The sequence below is a fragment of the Nicotiana tabacum genome, chromosome 15, assembly GCF_000715075.1.
Source record: "Nicotiana tabacum cultivar K326 chromosome 15, ASM71507v2, whole genome shotgun sequence".
NCBI lineage: Eukaryota > Viridiplantae > Streptophyta > Magnoliopsida > Solanales > Solanaceae > Nicotiana > Nicotiana tabacum.
In genome coordinates this window covers 134,518,879-134,538,310 of record NC_134094.1, presented here as the reverse complement: position 1 = coordinate 134,538,310, position 19,432 = coordinate 134,518,879, and the positions used below count along the sequence as shown (strand labels likewise).

General features: G+C 36.3%; 2 protein-coding genes across 2 annotated transcripts; one reads left to right on the top strand and one right to left on the bottom strand.

Moving 5' to 3' along the window:
• Nucleotides 1–1,392: 1,392 nt before the first annotated feature.
• LOC107798229 (PH, RCC1 and FYVE domains-containing protein 1) lies at nt 1,393–12,168 on the top strand. The gene is made up of 9 exons (XM_016621201.2): nt 1,393–1,922; nt 2,988–3,074; nt 4,396–4,485; nt 5,807–5,887; nt 6,032–6,226; nt 6,358–8,490; nt 9,812–9,958; nt 10,884–11,269; nt 11,581–12,168. Exons 1-9 carry the CDS (start codon nt 1,869–1,871, stop codon nt 11,711–11,713), a joined length of 3,306 nt encoding a protein of 1,101 aa, XP_016476687.1. The 5' UTR covers nt 1,393–1,868; the 3' UTR covers nt 11,714–12,168.
• Nucleotides 12,169–13,398: 1,230 nt separating this feature from the next.
• On the bottom strand, nt 13,399–18,518 carry LOC107798233 (lipoyl synthase, chloroplastic). Its single transcript, XM_016621205.2, has 6 exons — nt 17,813–18,518; nt 16,553–16,643; nt 16,269–16,426; nt 14,369–14,540; nt 13,990–14,100; nt 13,399–13,733 (listed from the first exon to the last, which is right to left on the bottom strand). The coding sequence occupies exons 1-6, from the start codon at nt 18,331–18,333 to the stop codon at nt 13,662–13,664; spliced, it is 1,125 nt and encodes a 374-aa protein (XP_016476691.1). The 5' UTR covers nt 18,334–18,518; the 3' UTR covers nt 13,399–13,661.
• Between the last annotated feature and the right edge of the window lie 914 nt (nt 18,519–19,432).

The window sequence follows — 19,432 nt, the reverse complement described above, 5'->3', positions numbered from 1 at the left end:
AGGTAATTTTTTACAGTCCTACAAAATTTTAGAGATTCGGGGCTAGTCGCTCGAATTCATGCAGATGGCGTGGATTATGGCACACAGAACTGGGGATCGTCTTGAATTTCTGTTTTATCGCCCGAAATGCCATAAAACGAGGAACGGTTATGGAGAAACACTGGCTATATTCATTTAGTCATTTTTTGTGGGCCCATAAAATTTTAGGAGATTTGAGGTCCGTCGTCCGAATTCATGCAGATGGCGTGGGCATATAAAAATCTGGGAATCGTCGTGAATTCCTATTTTATGGCCCTAAAACATCAAAAATGAGGGACAGTCTTGGCAAAGCGATGACTATTTTTCATTAGGCCTCTTTTATGGGCTCGCAAAATTTTAGGAGATTCGGGGTCGATCGCCCGAATTTATGCATATGGCGTGAACTATAGCATACAAAATTTGAAAATCGTCTTAAATTCCCATTTTATGGCCCTGAAACTCCAAAATACGAGGATCGATCATGACGAAGCGGTGATTATTATTCATTTAGTCGCTTTTATGGGCCCGCAAAATTTTGGGAGATTCGGGAACGGTTTTCCGAATTCATGCATATGGCGTGGATTATAGCACACGAAAATAGGAAATCGTCTAGAATTCCTATTTTATGGCCCTAAAACGCCAAAAAATGAGGAACGATCGTGGCAAAGCTTTGACTGTTGTTCATCTGATCGTTTTTTACATTCATGCAAAATTTTAGAAATTCGGGACTGATCGCTCGAATTCATGCAGATGTCGTGGATTATAGCACACTAAAATCTGGGAATCGTCTTTAATTTTTGTTTAAACGTCCTAAAGTGCCAGAAAACGAGGAACGGTCATGGCAGAACGATACCTATTGTTCATTAGGTCGTTTTTGAAGGGCCCACAAAATTTTAGGAGATTCAGGGCCGGTCGACCTAATTCATACAAATGGCGTGAATTAAAGGGCATGAAAATTTGGAAATCGTCTTTAGGAAATTTATGACCCCTAAAACGCCAGAAAATAAGGAATGGTAATGACAAAGCAATGATTATTGTTCATTAGGTTATTTTTGATAAGCTCGCAAAATTTTAGAAGATTCGGGGCCGGTCACCTGAATTCATGTAGATGGCGTGAATGGCGTGAATGATAACACATGAAAATCTTGGAAACGTCTTGAATTTCTGTTTTATAGCCCTAAAATAGTTTTATGTTGATTAGCTAAAATGGATAAGTAAAAGTAAAAATATATTTTTAGTATAGTGAACAAATAAAAGTGAATGGAGAGATAATTTATTACTTAAAATAAAAATATAGTTATATTTTCCATCCCAAAATAGAAAGAGGTAGAAATACGTAATCTAATTTTAATTTAATTTTATACATAAATCCACAGTACCCTTTTGACCACCTCACTCCTCTCTTTCTCTTCAGTCCCTTCTCTCTCCTCTGCAACACTTTGTACTGTGTGCGTGTGTGTGTGTACTGCTTCAGTTTTGGAAAATCAGATCAAAACGATATATTCCCCAATAATAGCTAGATTCTACTGCTTCACTTTTCAGCAAATCTCTCTGCCATTCTCTCTCCTAAAACCACTCTCTCTCTCATCAAAATCAGTGAAATTTACTCTCATTGTCAGCCCATTTGCAGTTTCAGCTCTTTTAATTTTTTTAACCCATTTTCGGTTTATAAGCTTTGTGGCGTTGAGATTAAAGCAGTGTTTTGGTTTCTGCATTTAAGAAACTGTTACTACAAATTCTTAAAGCCTTGCAATTACTGCAGTTAGTTCCTTCAATTTTAATCGGAGATTTTCTTTTAATTTTTGAGAAATGGGTTTCTTCACTATTTGAATAATTTTGAGCTGAAAGGAATGAATTCAGATGTCAACAGAGCTAGTGGAACAGTTGAAAGAGATATTGAACAGGTAAAAAGAAAAAAAATTACTGTCTTATTCTTCCAATTTTTGTCATTATTTTAAGCCCCGTCAAACTATTGCTTATTACTACTATACTAATACGATTTCTTCCTTGACATAAGTTTGGAGGATGCACTTTCGGTTTTAATAATTAAAATATGCCCTAATGATCAATGAAGTGGTAGGAGTACTATGGGTCTCGACTAGCGGCACTTTCGAGATGTCACCTTGTTTATATATATAAAAAAGTCTTTTCAATTCCATTTGACTCGGGGCGTCAAGTTTAAATCCCAATGGAGGCATAAAGAAATACCGGATGATTTCTTTCGATCTGCCTAAGCCCTGGTGGGAATAGATAGCCGATGCATGTGCCGGTGGGAGGCAACAAGTATCTGGTGGAATAGTGAAATAGTCCAAGTGCGCACAAGCTAGTCCGAGTACTACTGTTATAAAAATAAATAAAATTAGGTAGGTTCTCGCAACTATGCTTGGAACCTATACTAAGTTAATTTATTAATCCCCTAATTTCCTTGCCTTCAGTGTTTTAACCACTCATGTTAAATGCATAAGTAAGTAAATTAAAGTGTAATCTCTCTAATAGCTTAAGTTTTTAGATGAGATAGTTACACTTCAACATAGTATTAGAGAAGACAGAGGTCTTTGCCACCCATTATAGAAAAAGAACATACACGTGCTTGGCCCAAGAATCAAGCAGCACATTAAGGGGCATGTTGAAGACATAATTAAGTTAGCTAAGATGTACTCTCTCTAGTAGCTTAAGCTTTTAGATGAGATGGTCATATACTCAACACCTCATTTTGTATTCCTCTTTCTTAGTATGGGCTGCTTTGTCTCTATGGAACATTTACGTCCTCATTTGAAAAATAAGGTTTTGTTTTCTTCTTTGGGCATGGGGTGAATGGGCAATGGTGCCAAGATTTAGCTATGGTATTACAGCTTTTGGGAGAGAAAAGTTATGAACCTTGTTTACTGCAGTGGGTTAAGACAGAAGCAAGGTTCATTGGCTTGAAATTCCTATTTGCTTGAAATTCCTTTGCATTTGATTTATCTCAGGCGATAACCGCTCTAAAGAAGGGGGCATGTTTGCTGAAGTATGGAAGAAGGGGAAAGCCAAAGTTTTGCCCCTTTCGTCTGGCAAATGTAAGTATCATTTCATTCTTTGTTTAATTTTGTACATATGGCTTGCTTTTCTTAGTATTGAAATAATGAAATTCTATGCATCCCTACTCTGTAATCATATTAGCTATCCGAGCGCGAGATGGGCGTCCATCTTTATCCAACTATAACACAGTTTGGTGAGACCCCACATCTATACGTTACAAGAATCTATATCATTTATTTGAGAGACCGACATAGAGTTCTCCATACTGGACGTAACACTGGCTGCTAGGAAGCACGTAATAGGTGGGCATTGGCATCCTCACCATGAATTTGATATCTCAATGAAGCAAATTAGGTCATTTCCCTTGATTTTACAGCAGTGTTGAAGTTTGTGGTATTTTGGCCTATCTTCAGTTTTATGTGTCAGTGTGTTGATATTTCATCCTAAATGCTTGTGTCAGTTTCTGATTAGTGATTGGTAATGTTTACTATCATGATTATACTTGTCAAAAAAGTAGAAGATGTTTACCATCATGATCGTAGTTTGTTCCTTTTTGTTACTCTTCAGTTTTTGCATGCGTGTATCTCAGATTGAAGTAGTGTCCTTCAAATGATGTAAATAATACCACAGGTAAGGAGAGTGTGGATTGAGAATCTTGAAAGTAAACATAAGTAATCAAAACTCCTACAATCTCTGTGCCCATTTGGAAGTGATACTATCCAAACTGCCATACACTAAAGAGAAGCAAAAATAATCGCACTATCTCATGATAATAAATCAGAAAACGAGACTTAATAAAAAGTTGGAAGTTTGAATTCTCTTCCAAATGCCTACCTTATGTGTCATCCAGAATTCTAGAACTTTGATGTTGATAATTCATGCTCAGTGGATACACAATATTCATCAGAGATATCCGTGTCAAGGTTCTTTGTTCACATTCGTGCTGCCATGTAACCATTGTGAAGTAGTGGTTTTGACTGTTGTTCGAATACACGTGGTAAACTTCATCCTAGGTAGTTTGTTCTTTGTTTCCTTGTTCCAGTAGTGCCAGCATTTGAGCTCATGTCTACTTTCTGGGGTTTAAACCTAAAGCCTTAGAGGGATGGCCATTTTGTTATTTATTTTGTATGACTGCTTATAGATAAACCTGTTATTGATATAAAATAATCCCATGCTTGCTGTATGGATATCGGTTGTTTCACTTTACCTTTCTTTATTGAGGTAGGAATTTACTACAGCAACTGTGTATTGCTTCGTTGTATCGCAGCTAACCGTAACTACTGTGCTCCTCTGAAACTTAGTGTTAGTTGAAGGTAATGTGCGGAGTCTAAAAAAAGAAATTTGTCATTATGGTTTCAGGATGAGTCTGCTCTGATATGGTTTTCTGGTAAAGAGGAGAAACACCTTAAGCTAAGTCACGTGTCAAGAATAATATCTGGACAGCGCACTGTAAGTTCCCTCTGCTGAAGATACTAATCTCCATTCTACAACCTTTTTGACTTGTATCTATTTGATTCTATTCTACAAGTTTATCCATCTTTATATTTCTCTTTTTGTGGTTTTAAAATGGATTTCGAAGAACTCATATGGTGAAAGGCCAGATGACTCGTTCTGTGTGCTCACTTCATTTCACCAGAGATTTATGTGGTTAAATGTATGGGCATTAGTGGCTTTCAGATGTTAACCGAAGTCAATGACAAATGAATTTATAAGTTATCTTCAGTGTGGTAATTATCTTGCATCTTTTCTTGGCCCGTGAGCTTCTGTTTCAGCAAAAGTATAAAATGTTTTCTGTTATTTGGTATAAGCAATCCCCACTCTCTTTTCATTAGTGAACAGAAAGAAAGAAGCTATGAGATTAGAAGTTCCTTGGAGAGGCATGTGAATCCAATGTGCATAGAATTATAGAGATCTAGCCAGACAAGCAACTTGAATGTTAATTTGATACAGACTTTTAATCACCAGTTCCTGAACTGTTATGAACTGTGACATCAGCATGTCCCCAAATTTGTCTCAAAGCATAGCTTCTTTATTTTCTTTTGAAAGTATCGTGTTAATATATTCTAGTCTCTTAAAGACAAAATTAAGAGAAATAAGAAAGAAGAAGAAAGAAATGGAGTATGACTGGATGAGTAGGATCAAACATCTTTTTTTTTTTTGAAATAGTAACAAGAGTAGGATCAAACATCTTCTGCTAAAGGAATTTTTACTTACATGTCATGGTTAAACGATAATCGTATGATGTATTAACTATTTGTTTTCATTTCTCTATCTCTTCTCTATGTATATCCGCATATGCTCTTTATCAGAAAATATAATTGCATTTGCTCTTCATTAAGTAACTTGGGTCACATGTGAAGTCTTGTGTGTATACATTAACCTATTAAAACTATACTAGAAGTTTACTCTTCATGTCTTCTCAAATGTTATATAACTCATTCTGAGGAAGTATTGCTGAATTTGATTGGTTGTTTTCATGTTGAATCTACGTATTCGTTCTACATAGATGAGCACTCTTTGGTCAAAGTCCATGCTATACTAGCGCTCGTTAGTTTGATTTTATCAGCCTTAGTGGTTGATTAACGATTTCTTTCGGCTTGTTCCGTTCATAGTTACATACTTTGATGATGATAATTTGGTGTCAGTTTTTTTTTTTAATTAGAAATTTCTAGTTCTTAATGAACATGGTTTTCGGTCTAGTTGAACCACCTATGTTAAAACGTTTAGTGGTGCGATCTGATTAATAAGCTTTGCTTCTGCTCTTTTCCAGCCAATATTTCAAAGGCACCCACGACCTGAGAAGGAGTACCAATCTTTTTCACTCATATACAATGATAGATCACTGGATTTGGTAAGAGTTTCATTAGTGACAGCTGTGTCCTTTTTATTGGGAAAGTCTTGTACGTAATTCATGCAATTCCGTCTTATTCCATTGTCATTTGAAATTGTTGCACCAACTAACTCTCTCACCTTCCTCTTCAATCTTATGTCTTAGATATGCAAAGATAAAGACGAAGCAGAGGTATGGTTTAGTGGCTTGAAGGCTTTAATCTCACGTGGACACCAGCGAAAGTGGAGAACAGAATCAAGGAGCGATGGAGTTCCTTCTGGTGCTACTAGTCCCAGAACATATACGCGGAGAAACTCTCCTCTTCATTCTCCTTTTGGTAGTGGTGATAGTTCGCAGAAGGTACATTCGATCTCGCATGTCTAACCCTGCATATGCAGATGAGACTTTATATTTGTCAATATTCATGTCAAAATTATATAATTTCATTTTGTTCCTCTAAGATGCTGAATAAGATCCTTTATTTCCATCAGGATGGTGGTGATCAGCTTCGCCTTCATAGTCCATATGGAAGCCCACCTAAAAATGGTGTAAATAAGGCATTCTCTGACATAATTCACTATAGTTTACCTCCCAAGGGCCTTTTCACTTCAGATGCTGCTAGTGCTTCTATTCATTCCTTATCTTCTGGAGGTTCAGATAGCATACATGGTCAGATGAAGGCAATGGGTATGGATAACTTTAGAGTAAGCCTTTCAAGTGGTGTTAGCTCATCAAGTCAAGGTTCTGGTCATGATGATGGTGATGCACTGGGGGATGTTTTTATCTGGGGGGAAGGGACTGCGGATGGTGTACTAGGTGGTGGACCTCATAGGATTGGCAGTTGTAATGGTGTCAAAGTAGATTCTTTATTGCCCAAAGCTTTAGAGTCTGCAGTGGTACTGGATGTCCAAAATTTAGCTTGCAGTGGAAAACACGCAGCACTAGTAACAAAGCAGGGTGAGATTTTCTCCTGGGGTGAGGAATCAGGAGGCAGGCTTGGGCATGGTGTCGATTCTGATGTTTTGCATCCAAAGCTTATAGATTCCCTTGGCCATACAAACATTGAGCTTGTTGCTTGTGGCGAAAATCATACTTGTGCCGTAACACTCTCTGGTGAACTGTACACATGGGGTGCCGGTGATTTTGGTCTTCTTGGGCATGGGAATGAAGTTAGTCATTGGGTGCCCAAAAGAGTAAATGGACCCTTAGAGGGCATCCATGTTTCTTATATCTCCTGTGGGCCCTGGCATACAGCTGTGGTGACCTCTGCTGGCCAATTATTTACTTTCGGGGATGGAACTTTTGGAGTTCTTGGTCATCGAGATAGAAAAAGTATTTCAAAACCCAGGGAAGTGGAATCTCTGAAGGGGCTTCGAACTGTTCGAGCAGCTTGTGGGGTTTGGCATACTGCTGCAGTTGTTGAAGTCATGGTGGGAAACTCTAGTTCAAGCAATTGTTCGTCGGGGAAACTTTTTACTTGGGGAGATGGTGATAAAGGTCGACTGGGGCACGGTGATAAGGAGTCAAAACTTGTTCCTACTTGTGTTGCAGCTCTTGTTGAACCCAACTTTTGCCAGGTTTCTTGTGGACACAGCTTGACAGTTGCTCTAACTACTTCAGGTCATGTATATACAATGGGAAGCCCTGTATATGGCCAACTAGGTCACCCTCAAGCTGATGGAAAGCTTCCTTGTCGGGTTGAAGGAAAACTTTCAAAGAGCTTTGTGGAGGAAATAGCATGTGGTGCTTACCATGCTGCTGTATTGACTTCCCGAACTGAAGTTTATACATGGGGAAAGGGAGCAAATGGAAGGTTGGGTCATGGTAATACAGATGACAGAAACTCTCCCACCTTAGTGGAAGCTTTAAAAGACAAGCAAGTCAAAAGTATTGCTTGTGGTACTAATTTTACTGCAGCTATTTGCCTTCATAAATGGGCGTCAGGGGTTGACCAATCCATGTGTTCTGGCTGCCGCCTTCCTTTTAATTTTAAAAGGAAGCGCCACAACTGTTATAACTGTGGTCTTGTCTTTTGTCATTCATGCAGCAGCAAGAAATCACTGAGGGCATCAATGGCACCAAATCCCAATAAACTTTATCGTGTCTGTGATAACTGTTGTAATAAACTGAAAAAAGCTATTGAAACCGATGCTTCATCAGAGACTTCCATGAGTCGAAGAGGAAGCCTGAACCAGGGGTTAACTGTTGGCATAGACAAAGATACTAAGTTGGATACAAGGTCTCGACCTCATCTTGCTAGATTTTCTTCGATGGAGTCCTTCAAACAAGTTGAAAGCCGCTCTTCCAAACAGAAGAAAAAGTTTGAATTCAACAGCAGTCGTGTCTCACCTATTCCCAGTAGTAACTCGCAATTGAGAGCTCTCAATAGTTCTAAATCTTCTAATCCAGTTTTTGCGTCGTCCAAGAAGTTTTTCTCTGCTTCAGTTCCCGGATCAAGGATTGTTTCTCGAGCAACATCACCAACATCTAGACAGCCCAGTCCACCTCGTTCTACTACACCAACTCCAACAGTGGGTGGACTTACATCTCCAAGGATTGTAGTGGATGATGCTAAAAGGACAAATGAAAGTCTTGGTCAGGAGGTTGTTAAACTAAGATCACAGGTAGGTTATACTTATAGCTTGATGTTGATCCTGAACTATGCAATAGGTACTGATGCAGTACTATATCTTTTTGTACTTGTTTCTGATTTGGATCTTGAACTTTGCAATGAGGTGCTGATTTGGCCCGTCAAAAATAAAAAGTACCAAATTATCTCTAGTTTTGTGAAAAATATTAAGCTGGATTTATCCAGTCGGTGGTGGAAAACTGAGATAGAAGCTTGTGTATGAGTTTAATATTTGTGCCAACGTTTAATAGTGTGATGTGTCGAAATGCAAGACGTCGGTTAAGAACAAATAGTATCATTGGGCTTTCAGACACTTGTTAGACATTCAATGGCGTGTATAACACAGTTAAATACTTGATGATTTGCTGGGTTTTTTAACCAAAAAAAAAGGACTTGATGAGCAACAGTGACAAGTTGCACCTGATCTTATTGTGTAGGGTGAAAAAATTATCCAAGTGCATATACAGTATTATTTAACCAGATAAAATAAGTGATAAGATACGTGATAAGCATGTTGATAAGGAGACAATGAATCATAGCTATTATCTGTACTATGTATTTTGTACTGATCTTTCAATTATTTTTGCCACTTTAAGGACACTATTTGGCTTCTCGGCAGAGGTACTGATGTTCTGTACTATATCTGATATGCAAAAATCTACTCTAAAGGACAGCCAATCAATCCAATTTGTCCTCCGCTTGAAGAATAATGGAGAGTTTCATTTGCAATAGAATGTCAAATTGCATGCTGTTGAAAGTTTTTTTTTTCTTTTGGGTGGTGGGTGGTGGAGAGAAGGGTCAAAATTCAAAACATGCTGTTGAAAGTTGGAAGCCCAATTCACGAGTCCATTGCACTTATTTATTTCTGAACCCCTAGAACATTGCTTACTGTCAAGGTTTGTCTTCTTTATTCTAGGCATTTGGCATTCTATTCATCGAGTAAAAAGAGTGGCAGTTACTGCTATACATAATAACTATAAAGCCAAAAATTGTAAATTTGTAGGGAGACATAGAGGGTGCAATATCTTGCAATAAGATATTAGCTGATTCTCAGACACATCATTCGAAATATGAATATTACCCATCCATTTTATCCTAAAAAGATACCTCTAACTTCTTTTTCTTCTTTTCTCTTTCCTTTTTGCTTTTTGTTTTCTTGGGGAGGGAATAAATATGTTGTCTATGTGTAAGTTGCGAGGCTTTATCTTCATATGGAATGCAATATGTTACAGTAAAAAATGCAAGCCTGTTCCCAAATTGCAAAGGTACTATATATGTTTTTCTTTTTTAGCACTGTTTGACTATCTTCATTATAGGTGGAAACTCTTACACGCAAGGCTCAATTTCAAGAGGTAGAACTGGAAAGAACTAGTAAGCAGCTGAAGGAGGCAATAGCAATTGCAGGGGAGGAGACTGCTAAATGCAAAGCAGCAAAAGAAGTGATCAAATCACTTACTGCTCAGGTAAGTTAGATTCTTTTTAATCATCAAACTTTCAAGTTTTGTGGCAAAGTTGTGCATATGTATGAAAAAAATTGTGCTTCTCTTTTTTATAGGCACAGAAAAAGTTAGGGATTTTGGTTCAATGAATGAGTTGAACAGTCAAGCCAATGTGTATAAACATATTTTCTTTTTTGTAACTTTTTGTATAAGCAAAAATAGGATAAAGATTTCATTCTACTTATAATTTCTAAATTATAAACATTTTTCTTTAAAAAAAAATCCAAATTATGAAGTAGGGTGAAAATGCTCCCAAACACAGTAAGGAATAATTTCTTCTAGAATGTGCGTGATCTGTTAAAATTTTCATGTTCAGGGTTTTTCAGTCGGTTTTCTTCAATTTTCGGGTTGCGTGCGCCATTATTTCACGCTGTCATTTAGTATGTCACCTTTTTACTCTAATATTAATACTCATCTCTTTGCCGCCCTTTTCAATTAAGATACAGATGATCTACATTGAATACTCCTTTTATCAGTTAAGAGGTACTTGATTAATTGCCAGCGACAAGTGAATGCTGGAATGTAATGACAGCCAGAAGTAGAGCAGCATTGCAGATTCTGTAATATTTTAGTATGTAAATTATTATTAGAGCTCCAAGTTAAGAATATTGTATACATATGGTAGAATCATGCAGATATGGTAGAATCATGGATATGGTTTACATTAATTAGAATCAATTAGGAATCAATTAGAGTTGTTATTTCTTTGAAATTATTTAACATTTCTTTCCTAGTTTAGAAAGGTGTATGTACTATTAAACACGCTATAGCTTGAGCAAATAATCAAGCAATACATTCTCCATTTTTTCTCTTGTGTATTTCTTCATTTCTCACAGTTCCTTTAGCTTCTGGTGCTGATATTCTGTATTGTGGTCGTTATTGTTTATAGCTGAAGGAAATGGCTGAAAGGCTGCCTGTAGGTCCCGCCCGGAACATCAAATCTCCTAAATCTGTTTCTTCCGAGTCCGATATTACCTCTAGTGATATACCAAATGGCTGTATCGACCAAGTTCACAGTCAACTAACTTTTCAAGAACTGGAGTCAAGTGTATCTAACAGCCATTTGCTTTCGAATGGATCAAGCAATGCCAGTAATCGCAGTGCTGTTCACAATAGACAAGGGAATTCAGAGGCAACAACAAAAAATGGGGGCAGAACTAAAGAATGTGATTCTCGTAACGAGAATGAATGGGTTGAGCAAGATGAGCCAGGTGTATATATTACTCTTACCTCCCTACCTGGAGGCGTCAAAGATCTTAAAAGGGTTCGCTTCAGGTAGGTTAAGTCAACGTAAATCATTAGTATGCAATTTTCCGCGTTTCTACATTATTCATCCAGTAAATGATCTTTTGTCACATTAAAGCAAAACACATTTGAGAATGTGAACAAGATCCTGTTCATGCTTTTATATCTGCAGTTATCTGGGAGTCGCCTATTATATTCATGCGTATATGCTGTTTGTGCTATAGACCTCTTTTTACTTGTCCAAGATTGGAAAAACTTCATTTTACAATGATTATACATTGAATATCATATAATCTTGGTTTTTGAATGGAATTAAGGCTAATATATGTCAAAACGTGCAGTCGGAAGCGGTTTAGTGAGAAACAGGCAGAACAATGGTGGGCAGAGAACCGTGCAAGAGTTTATGAGCTCTACAATGTACGCGTGGTCGACAAGGCAAGTATTGGCACTGCAAGTGTGGATTTAGCACATTGAGACATGCAATTTACCATTTGTACATGCGCTTTCTTTTTCTTTTTGGTTCTAACTCAACTTCATGCCCACACAATGAGTATCATGTTGATCATATAGGTTTAGTTTTCCACAAATTGGCGCAGAAGAACTAGGAATTAGATGTTTGCTTGTAAGTTTTTGCTGTTTTTTATATAGCCTAGAAATCCCCGTTGAGTCCGCCCATCTACCCTTCCCTATTAAATACCAGGCTCTTGTGCGACAGGATTCAAATCCGTGACATGCGCTACGCTCTTACCAGTAGATCATAGCTTTGGGGGCTTTCTATTATTCCTATGGGTTAATCTCTCTATTTGATTTTTCCCCTCCCTAATTGCTGTGTGGGGCATAGAGATGTAAAGTTTTAGTAGGTTGCTTGCCCTTGTTGGGTGATGCTTCCTTGTAAATTTTCCAAAGTTAATGCATATTTGAATTTCAAATCCATACTCTCTATTTCCCTGGGGTATTATCATTTTTAGCCCGCGCCAAAAACTATTTACATTCAATAGCCGAAAAAATGTGTGTGTGTGTGTGTGTGTGTATATATATATATATATATATATATATATATATATATATATATATATATATATATATATATATATATATATTTTGTTATTATTTTTTTCGGTGTCTATACAGTATCATTTTCCCTATTTCCTCCCACTTGTAAATGGCTCTTTGGATTTGGAATCCGTACTCTTTCTACATTCCCTGTTAGCTGCAAATGGTTCCCTGTTAGCTGCAAATGGCTGGTATAACATAACTGTTAATACTCATGTTCAATTTTCCCTTTTGTTTATTCACTTATATATTATATTAATGATAATGGAGAATATATTAAAATATTGATAAAAATGTCAGTTTGATTACAATTTGGATAGTTAATTGCATTAAGAATTATGCAAATTCTATAGAATGATGTCAAAAACGTCCCAAATGGAAAAAGGTCAAACAAGTTAAAAAAAAATGGAGTATAGATAACTAAAATCATACCTTCTTCGGTAAATAAAAACTTACATCGAGCAACTCATAAGAGGTCACTTCTGAAATACAAATATGTCGTCTTTCTTTTTTCCTTTTTAACTTATTTTTGAAAGAATAACAGAAATAACAGCAACAACAACAAACTCAGTATAATCTGGGGAGGGTATTGAGTACGCAGACCTTACCCCTACAGTGAACGTAGAGAGGTTGTTTCCAGTAGACCCTCAGCACGAAGAAAGATGAACTAATCGTTAACGTTACTGTACTCAAGCTCACAAGTATTTGATACCTATGCTATGCTAGTAGAAGGTAGCATGTACCTATTGGAATAGTCGAGATGCTCACAAGTAGGCTTGAACATCACCGTCATAAAATACCTTATTCCCCTCTATTGTTTTATTTAATTTAATATTTAAATTATTATTATAGGTGATTAAAATATAATCAAGTATAATTTAGATTTAAACATTAACAATTTTATTTTTTTAACATGTCTAATGAGGCATTTGTATATGGAAATATGCTATATGAACATCTTACCAGATGCAGTCTATGTTCTGCACTAGTCTGCGTAAAAGAACTAAGAACTAGTAATGGATATTTCATCTGCAAATGTTTACCACTACTTGATTGTTATTTTGTATTTATGAACTAGTCCCACAAATTGGACAAACTCAGCTCAAGAGCTTTAAAAACATCTACTAACAATAAAAAAATGATTTAACAAAAAATATTCTCTTCTAGTTTGTATACAGAATCAACTGAATGTAATTGAAAAAAGAAAATAGTTCAATAGTCACAGGCAAAATTGACCTTTTAACGCTAAGCTGTGACTACAGAGTATTGTGTGTTCAGAGGTCGTCATAATCATCAATAACTCAAAAGAATTTTAATTGCAGCTTCTTGTATGTCTGTATAAGAAGATACATCAAACTATTGTGATGCTTTATGCATTTCTGGTCCTCTCTTTTACCATAGTCTGAACAAATAGTTCTCCTGCTCGGTAGGAGGATCGAACCTGAAGAAAAAAACTTAGTCAAATCATAAAGGTTACAGAATTAGAGTAGTCAAAAGATGCCTGCAAACTTGACAAATGATAATTGATATGATTAAGAACGAAAAAATGTCCGATTCTCCTGTTTAATAAGAGTTGGTTTTGATTCACCAGTACCATCCATGATCTAGTCGGGAGTTCCACATTAAAAAACTAAAATATAATTTCAAAAGCAGGCTATGATTATCTAAAGGTAATTGATAGTATTGTAAAATCTTACCAGGGGGCCACTCGCAACATAACGAAAGCCAATAGACTCTCCATAGTCCTTCCAAAAAGTAAACTTTTCAGGGGTAACATATTCTTTGACGGTAAGATGTAATGGGGTTGGCTGCACAAAGGAGAGATAACTTTGTTAAAGCCTATAGATATTTGCAAGGAGTTAACAAATTTAAGCTGCTAGGAGCAACAAGAAGAGATACAGCATCAGTGGATCACAAAATTCAAACGTCAAAAACAGATTAAATGAAGTCGGTTGATCACATAAAAATGGCAAGACCGCAGAAACCAGTAGGCCATTCTGTAAGTAGTTACTTAGGATTTGAACCGGTAAAGCCACTTTCTATGTAGAGGTTGAAAGCGGGTACCATTTTGCTCACCTGTAAATACTGACCGAGTGTCAAAATATCAACATTTATGGCCCTTAGATCAGCCATGGCTTCCTTCAACTCATCATCAGTTTCGCCAAGTCCCAACATTATAGAAGTTTTAGTTATCATCCCTTCCTTATCGAGTTTTGCATGTTTAAGCACAGATAGACTTTGTTCATACCTGCATCATCCAATATGAAATTAATTAGCATCTCATATTAGTATACCATCACTTGACGCACCACTGATTATCATTATCATTATTATTATATTAGGGACAAGTAGCACACAAGTTCATTCTGACACAGGAAATTATGCTTACCCGCTCTAGAATTCATCATTTTCACACTTCATAAAGAAATAAAATTTCTTATTTGAAGTAGGACTAGCTTGACTTAGTGCAAAATCCAATTTTCTGATTTATTTTGCATTTCCATTATGTTCATCCTTCAGACTAAATGATGACTGTTTGATCTATAATATATTCAGTTTGCATGACATATTTGCTTTCTAGACTTGGAACTGATATAAACCAGATATCGGTTGATATTCCCTCTAGCATAAAACCAGGTTAACTTATTATCTTGAGCAAAATAAAGAAACTGCCATATTTCTATCACAAAAGTAGCTCGGATAATCCAAATATTAAAGTTCCTTTTCAGGTGAAATTTCCAAGTTAGGGAACTCGACTAATTGCTCTCTGAACTGAAGTGACAACAAGTATTGTAGGTATGAACCAACTCGATTTTAGAAAACACACACGCCGGCACAAACACCCATCAAGATAGATTGAATCGACGACCTATACTTCAACTAAAGGCACAAGGGCGTAGCGAGCACAGAACAGAGGAAATGCACATGGGTCTCCTTGAAGAACGAAGTCTAGGGTAAAGAAAGAAGGGTAGAGTGGGCACACTTTTACTGTGCTTGGATTGGCATGGCTGTCCCCCTTTGCTGGTTGAGGCTCGGAGATAGAGATAGAGCAGAACTTGTAATGTTGAACAGAAGTATTCCTTTAGTTATGACTGGAGTTTCCTCTTTTTTATCAGGAACAACATTCGGAGGTAATCCGATAGTCAATTTTCCCCATTAAACCATTGAGGAACCTTTTTTCTTTGACATGCTTGGCAACAATAGCATAGTGCTCAATGAAAAGAGAGCAAGGACAAAAGGAAGAGACTTCCATCGGTTTGATACTTTAACTGCTGGTCAGATAACTTGATAAAGTATCGATTCTCATTGAGTCTTGTTTGGAAAATCAGTCATTCTAAAAGTTCTAATTCACAGAACTTTACACTTCCTAAACTTTGAGCTCTCTCTCGTATTCAAAATGGCAACTCAGCAGCCTGAAAGTAACTAAATGGAGCCTCCTAAACTTTGAACAGATAGCACCTATATTCTTCAGCTCCTTCCTACCCCTTAAGACAGTACATGGAACCTCCTCCCAATCCTTAATGTAATTAATGAAGGAGGAATATGCTCTCTGTCAATAGGAGCCCAAAAGTTGTTAGGAAACATACATTTACATTTTGACCATAATATGACCTATTAGAATTGCCAAAAGTACCAAAATAGTTGAGCTCAAGTTTCATCCATAAGCTAGCAGATGGAAAAGCTCAATATCTTAATTGATTTTTAAAAAAAAAAGCTAAATATCAAATGTAATAATCTTGCAAGTGCTATTTCTGATGTTTCCCAAATCAGTAAGTTCCCCTTCTCAAAAAGAAATGTTTGGTAACTCATCAAATGGCACAAAAGGTTTATATCAATATTTCAGTTCAGAATAAATACATTAAGTCTCTTAACATCTGGCCAAACCCACTGGCTGTATAGAAAAGCTGTAAATAACAAAAAATAGAAGTACTCATAGCACAAAACTGAGAAGAAAATAGAGTTTTCCAGAACGTACCCTGCCCTAGGATCTCTAACAATACGTTGAAGTCGTTTCACAGTTTCAATGTTGTGTGCAAAAACGTCTAATCCAGAGTGAACTAGAGTAGACACAGCACTTAGATCACCGCGGAAATCAGAAGTTAAACACTCCACCATGATATCGGGCTTGAGCAACTGTGAAAGTAAGATAAGCACAAATCCAGTTTGTTTCACTTGATACAATCATGTACTATATATATACAGATACGCTTGACAAAACACAAAATACACTAGGCTTAGTAATAACAATGAACTCCGAACCTTCATGGCTTTGACTGTTTCGGCAAAGTGGCCACTACCTCCATCAGGTAAATCGTCGCGATCAACACTAGTCAAGACAATGTAATCCACACTGCAGAAGAAAATCAAGGGACTCTTATTCCTACCACTTATATACGAAGTGTAATATAGAAAACATAAGCTTCTTCATAGCAATTTAATTAGCATTTGAAATTTGAAAGTGCTTCAACTTGGCAAAACCCAAGCAGGATTTTCGGTATATTTTCATTCAGTGTTAATTTCTTCCATCAGACACCTGACTCAGAGTTTGTTTCATATTAGTACCACATTTCTATTGCATGGCGGTTTGATAAAATTCAGACACAAAGCAGATGAATTATGCTACTCATTACCAAATACCACTTGTTAAACGATCCCTCAATCAGCTAAGACTCAATCGAAAGCTAGTTAAAATCGGTTATATGAACCGTATATATCTATTCCGCTCTATCAGGGCCCATTTCATTCAAATACCAAGAAAGTTGTGTAAAGATAGAAAATATATATCATTTAAATTGCATACTTATACTACACTAATATACTATGTGAGAATCCAATCCAAAACCTTAAATTCCTCTGCAAGTCCTTACACAACCATCATGAAACAATCATATAGCTCAACATCCTCCCACATATTTAACACGATTTTGGAATCACATGTTAACTTTAAAATGCAGACTTGTGAACGTGAACATTTTTTCCGAAGGTTGGCTCATTAGGCTTATATTTCCTTATAAGTCTATTCCAAAAAGAACGACATATTTCTACATTTAAACACAATTTAACTTAAAACTCTCCATTTTACCCTTAATATGAAGCTTTTATATCCCCACAAATGTTTTAAGACCACAACGTTCGAAAGTCTTCCTTTCTTTCTTAAACTCCATATCCAGTCAAACTATAACATACAAATTTTAAACTAAGGTAATACTTACTAACCAAACACCTCCATTTGTTCCAATTTATGTGATACTATTTCCTCATTAGTCCATTCTGAAAAGAATGACACTCCTATATTTGGAAATAATTAATTTCTCATTTTACCCTTAACGATAAGTTGTCATATACACACACAAATGTTATGACATGTTCAAAATCACAAGTACAAAAAAGTTTCTTTTCTTTTTTAAAGTCCGTGTTGAATCAAACACTGCCACATAAATTTAGACAGAGGGAATATTTACTAACCAAACTAATATAAGCTCGCAAAATTTAACAAACAGAAAAAATAATAAAATTTACCCCCAAGAGGCAATAGCCTTAGCAGTGTTAACAGGTTCCAAAGGATCAGGAGGAGCAGGATTTCTACTAGTCTTAACAGCACAAAATCTGCAGCCACGTGTACACGTATCTCCCAATAACATAATTGTAGCAGTAGCAATACCATCTCCACCACCATTCCAACACTCTCCAATATTTGGACACTGAGCTTCTTCACATACTGTGTTAAGTTTAAGCCCAGATAATGTTTCCTTCACCTCTTCATATTTTTCCCCTTGTGGGGCTTTTTGTCTTAACCAGCTTGGTTTCTTCACTGCCGGATCTCGACCCGTATATGGACCCATTCCGCCCGGATACGGTGGTGGCCCATTTGTGGGTGTTGATTTGGGTTTCAATTCCAGTGATTCACATCTAATGGTAAATTTGCCCCTTTGTTTTGGGGGTGAAAAAAGTGAAGAATGTGGTGAAATGGGGTTGTGTTTGTTGATGGGTTTATGAAGAGGAAAGTGTAAAGGAGAAGATGAAGAAGAAGAAGAAGACATTGGAGAAATGTGAAGAAGATTTTTAAGGTACGAACAGAAATTCTAATTAACGTGAGAAATGTAGAGAGAGGAAGAAGAAGAAGATGGTTGAAGGAAAGATATGCTGAAAATGGCGGATTTAATTTTGGGATTCTCCATTGAAGTATCCGCCTGCAATTTTGTTAGGTTAGCAATTCAGGAAATTGGTTACTGAAGGTTGTTTTTTATTTTTATTTTTCCTTTTTTATTTTTTCAAATACTTTTTAAATATTATTGTACTACTCCCTCCATCTCAAAAAAATATATTTTATTATTACTTATAGTAATTTATATATAGGTTTTACTTACATTTTATTTCATAAAACTTGAAAAGGTTTAAGCAAATTGAAAAGGAGTATAATTTTTTTCTTATGTCATAACATATAGGTCACAGATTTGTATGGCTAAAATTACCCTAAATATATGTGGACCAAGTCAATATTAAGAAAGCCTTCGAATGTAACCACGTGTCATCAACAAGATATAATAATTTAGCTTTAAAAGGTCGACATTATGAGACCACAACACATTGTTGACGAGGTCGGGTGGCTCGACAAAGGACGGAGTCGAGGACGGGCATTCCCTTTACTGAAGCAGTAACGACTAATTTTAGGTATATGGGTTCCCAGAAAATATTCCAATGAATATTCCTCCCAATTGTATTCTTTAGGGTTTTGTGGCCTATGTACCCTTATAAATAAAAAAGACATATAGTTATAGAGGAGATGAGACACTCATTGTAAAAGACAACACATTGACAATCTCTTAAGATTCTTGCTTTATCATACACATACAAAATACATATTTTCTTGAGATCTTTATCTATCTTTTCTCCCACGATTCAAGGAGGATCCAAATATTCAAACAGTTATCATCACCTATCTTTGTCAGAAGAAATATTAAAGAATCTCACAATTTTCGGGTGACTCATATGCATTTATTTACATAAATACCATTTATTATTATTTACTGTTATTTAATGCTACCTCCTTTATTCTTGGATCATTGAATATAGCATTATTGTTACCATTTATTGCTACTCAAACAGTATCTGTGATATCTCACTACAAAATCGACTAAT